Here is a 5,168-nt window from a genome sequence, read left to right as displayed (position 1 = left end):
GAGGCAAAGATGGAAAATTTTTTGTCACTTTGTTCCATGTGATTTACAATATTTCACATTTGTGTCATAAGTGTGGATATGGAACAAATCGACAAAAATTCTTTTTTTTTAAATATCTATAACTTGTATATTCCAATACATATTCCTCAACATTTTTGCAAATATGTTCTATATACTATTATTAATATTTCAAGTCGAACTGATCTTTTTGCCCTCTGAGAACCCGCAATATCCAACCTATCAAAACGTGGACCGATATATCCTACTTCCAATACCAAATAACCAAGCAGTAATAGAAGCTTCTGTAGAAAATTTTAAGGCTCTATCGTAAATATTGCGACTTGTATCTTGATTTCTACACGCACATATCGACATAGAATTTTATGCTTATCAAGAATATATGTATACATACTTTATAGGGTCTCGGACTAATATGACGGAATGACAAATTTAATTATGACGACCGGTTCAATGCACCGGATTGTCTCGGAGGAATCTTTAACCAAGGGCCGTCATCTCAACAATTATGTGTTTGTGTTCGTGTATTTTTTTCACCACGGAATGACAAATTTAATTATACCATCCATATTATGGCGGCCGGTTCAATGCACCGGATTATATATATATATATGTCCTTTATTTACATCAGTACATCTTACATAAAAAAAAATTGCATTAATTACATAAAAAACAGATGTAAAAAGTTCAGGTAGAACATAGGGCATCGACAAGCTCTCTCCATCTCCTTCTATCATTGGCCAGATGTTTTGCCTGGCCCCAGGATATATGGGCTGATTCAAGCTCTCTATTTGTACAACGGATCCATGTGTTTCTTGGGCGTCCTCTCTTACGTTGTCCTTGCGGATTCCAGTCTAGAACTGTTCTGGCGATGTCACTGTGTGGTCGCCGAAAGATGTGGCCTATCCAAGTCCATTTCCTCCTTCGAATTTCTACCTCGACAGGGCTACAATTGGTTCGGAGTAGTAGTTCCGAATTTGATATTTTATAGGCCAGAAGATTCTTAGAAGTTGGCGTAGGCACCGATTGATAAATACTTGGAGCTTTCTAGTGGTCGCTTGCGTAAAACTCCAAGTCGTACAACCATACAGTAGAATAGATTTGACACTGCAGTTAAATATCCTAATTTTAGTTGTGATTGATATGGCACTACACCTCCAGACTTTATTGAGTGATCGGAACGCATTTCTAGCTTTGTTAATACGATCGTTGATATCTGCTTCTGATCCGCCGTCTTTGGTAATCTTGCTTTCTTCTACGTCTTCGATAATTTGCCCGTTTATTGAGAGTGGCGTTTGACTTGTTGTGCCTAATCTCATAAGCTTTGTCTTTGCGGTGCTTATTTTTAGACCAACTTTTGAGGCATTTCGGGTAAGCGATTCCAACTTGATTTTGATGTGGTCGAAGTTGTGGGCGAAAAAGCAAATGTCATCTGCATAATCGATGTCGCCAAGGAAATCATTTACATTCCAACGAATGCCATGGGGGGCCTCGATGTTTGTTGTCTCTAGAACAGAATCTAGAAGTATAAGGAAAAGTGTGGGGGACAAGAGACATCCTTGCTTTACTCCCTTACTGGTTTCGAAGGGTAGACTTTCTTTGCCGTTGAAACGGACGGACGTTTTGGCATCTCTATAGAGTTCCCTGATTAGGGATACAATTTTAGGAGGGAGGCTTTTATTTATAAGGGCGTTCCACATAGCATCTCGGTAAACGGTATCAAAAGCTCGCTCCACGAATAAAAGATAGAGAGGTGACTTTAATTCAGCAGACTGTTCTATAATTATACGTAAGGAGTTGATGTGATCTGCACACTATCGACCAGGGCGAAAACCCGCCTGTTCCTTCCGTAAAATTGAATCGAGCACTGGAGATATGCGGTGTAGTATAAGTTGTGCCATTACCTTGCTAATTGCGTTTAACAATGTTATTCCTCGCCAATTTTTACACTGGGTCAAATCACCTTTTTTTGGGATTGTAACAATTGTGCCATTTTTCCATTCGTTGGGAAAGACATTTGTCTTCCACACGTCTCTTATAATTGGGGTGATAGTTTGCGCAATGGGTTCCGCTCCATACTTGAGTAGTTCCGAGGGTATGTTATCCGGACCAGCTGCCTTGCCATTTTTGAGTGACTTTAGAGCTCTTAATACTTCTTCATACGTAGGTGGATCTGTATTTACATCTCTCCTCGGGTTGCGGCGTAATGTAGAAGTAGAAGTATTTGGCTGTGTCTCATTATCTGAAGGGTTTTCAGTGCTGAAAAACCGACGCCAGCGATCTATTTGCTCATCAGGGCTGCTTAATTCCTGTCCGTTTTCATCCTTGATTGTTGAAATAGGCCTAATATTGTTGCCACTCATTATCTTAATTGTTTCGTATACACCACGAATATTGCCAATATTAGAAGCTTGTTCTGCTTGTTCTGCTAGCTTATTGTAATATAAACGTTTGTCTCTACGAGCTAAACGCTTAACAGTATTTGCGGCGGTACGGTAGTTAGCTTTGGCCTGTGTTTTTGCTTCGTTTGTTTTGGATTTTAGGAATATATTGCGTAGGCGCTTACGGTGTTTTATTGCCTCGAGAGTCTCGCTTGTTATCCATGGCTTCAGAGTTTGCTTTGCAGTTCCAATGACGGTGGTCGCTGCTTCTCTGCACGTTTCTGTTATATTTTCCCATGTATTCGAGTTGCTTCCTTGGAGCCTTTCAGTAAGCATTAGCTTATATCTGTGCGCGACTTCTGGGTTTTGCAGTTGCAGAAGATTTAGTTTATTGCGCTTTTGATGTTGACGCTTTACAACGGCCGGGCGTAAACGTAGAGTAGCAACTAACAGCATGTGATCACTATCGATATCGGCACCGCGTCTCGTTTTTACATCCATCAGCGATCCCAGGAAAAGTTTGCTGATGAGAATATGGTCAATCTGGTTTCGTGTGTGACCATCTGGGGATTCCCATGTGTATTTGTGAATATTTTTATGTGCAAACTTTGTGCCCCCAATAAATAAACGGTGTCTAGCACAGAAGTCAACCAGTCTATCGCCGTTTTGGTTTCTTATGTCCCCAAGGCCTTGTGTGCCCATGACAGTGCTTAAATTGCTGTTATTGCAACCCACTTTTGCGTTAAAATCACCGATAATAAGCTTGATGTCCCCCTTCGGTAGAGAGTTAATAACTGCATCAAGCTGAGAGTAGAATAGGTCTTTTGATTCTTCATCGTCTGGTTCCGTTGGGGCATAGCACTGTACGATGGATATCTTGCGAAACTTTGAGTTAAGCCTTTCCATGATTATGCGCTCGGATATGGTCTTATATCCAAGGAGGGCTTTGTTCGCCTTTGGTGATAATATTATCCCGACCCCATTTTTTCTGCTAATAGCATTGCCAGAGAAAATGAAATTGTATCCGTTTTTGAGTGATAATGTTCCGGAATTCGTCCAGCGGACTTCACTTAGTCCAAGGACAACTAAACGGTAGTTTGACATTTCGCTCTGGACTTGGTAGAGTCTCGATGTTTCAGAGAGAGTTCTTACATTCCATGTTCCAATCATAAACCGGGTTTTAAATCCATATGTCGTCATCGAGGGGTTATCAGTTCTTATATTGCTTGTTGATGTTTCTGTAATCTGGTGTTTTAAAGATGGGTGGCTGATTGGGCCATCGCATCCGCACCTATTGCTGGGGCTGCCAGCCATCCTCTAGGCAAGGGTATGTTGATAGTAAATCTTCTGAAGATCTTTGGGCGCCACCGTTGGCCATACCATTGGCTCATCCGCTGCCATCCCTATTGCTTGATCCCATCACAATCAAACAAGGAGTCGAGAGAAGTGCTCCAGTTAAAAAGTGCTGCAGGCATTTCTTCCGTGCTGCATTTGGGGTTATACCGCCCATGATCGGTCGCCAGAGCCTCGTTTGCGTGAACAGAGGACACCAAGTCTCAAGTGGACAGTGGGTGAGGTTGAAGTTTGAAGAGGATTGGCTATGTAAACAGATATATTATTCGTCTTCGCTTCTCTCTCCCGTTAGTCCTCCAATGCACCGGATTGTTTCAGAGGAATCTTAAACCAAGGGCCGTCACCTCAACAATTATGTGTTTGTGTTCGTGCATTTTTTTTACCACGAGAGCGGTAATTTTCCCAGAATGCCTGTTCCATGCTTATTTGTGCCGTGCTGTGGATATAGGACATGGGTACACTTCTGAGCGTGCTCTGGCGGTAGTCGCACCCAGAATTACTGTGATATATACCGAACATCTCCCAATGTGTCACAACTTTGTCGTCCGACTTCTCTTCGTCGTCAACAACAAACGCAGCATCTTACACAACAGGTGGCGGTTTATCGGCTCGAAAATGCATCGTCCCTGCAATTCAATTGCAACGGTCTCCGCAATAAGATCAGCGAAATTGTGAATTTTATGAGTCGGAAGAACATCATGGTCGCCGCGATCTAGGAAACAAAGCTCACCGCCCTCTGCAGCTTGCAATGTTGCGATGGTTACAACGTTTTGCGGAAGGATCGCACAAGAAGCGGAGCAGGAGGACTTGCCTTCCTAATACACCAGTCCGTACAATACAAACCCATCTCGCTTGGCCTTGACTCTAGTGACCCACGAGTTTTGTCATTCCGTCCTAGGTAATGACCACAGTGGTATAGCGCTGGCAAAGTAAACTGATAGCTTCCCTGCACCCTGAATGAACTGGGCACAAATTCAAGAAACGATACCCAACATACGTCCTGCATGTGGATTGGGACCGCACGACACGCTGCATTTGTTAGCTGCTCAGCTAACCCTACTCATCTGTCTCCTGATTTTTGCGTCTAGCATGCGTCAGTTCATGTTGCAGAATTTTTGAAACTGGAAACCGAAACTGATAACTGAAATGATACATGAACGGGCATATTTGCGTGGCTAGAAAAACAACAACAACAAAATATGAACATAGGTCCACGTTTTAGTATCGCCCGATTTTTGGTAAGTTTTTATCTGACCGAATTAGCTAAAATTAGGAATTTTGGATTCCCAGTGGTCAGAGGACTTTTTCAACTAAAATTGTGGACATTGGTACTTTCGTAATAGAAAGAAAAAAAGTTCGGCCCGAACGAACTTCATGCTTTTACTTGTTCATGCTTGTAATTGTTTCTTTTTGATA

At 42.1% G+C, this 5,168-nt stretch overlaps 1 protein-coding gene across 1 annotated transcript; it reads right to left on the bottom strand.

Moving 5' to 3' along the window:
- Positions 1–1,832: 1,832 nt before the first annotated feature.
- Positions 1,833–2,900, bottom strand: LOC141389554 (uncharacterized). Its single transcript, XM_073961198.1, has one exon. The coding sequence runs from the start codon at positions 2,898–2,900 to the stop codon at positions 1,833–1,835; it is 1,068 nt and encodes a 355-aa protein (XP_073817299.1).
- Positions 2,901–5,168: the final 2,268 nt, after the last annotated feature.

This window comes from Musca autumnalis, unplaced genomic scaffold, assembly GCF_047663935.1.
Source record: "Musca autumnalis isolate F117 unplaced genomic scaffold, ASM4766393v1 scaffold_1, whole genome shotgun sequence".
NCBI lineage: Eukaryota > Metazoa > Arthropoda > Insecta > Diptera > Muscidae > Musca > Musca autumnalis.
Note: the sequence above shows the minus strand (reverse complement) of the source record. Positions and strands in the feature narration are given on the sequence as shown.

Excerpts from the sequence above, each read along its gene's own strand:
- LOC141389554 (XM_073961198.1), bottom strand. The coding sequence starts at position 2,900 with ATGGATGTAAAAACGAGACGCGGTGCCGATATCGATAGTGATCACATG.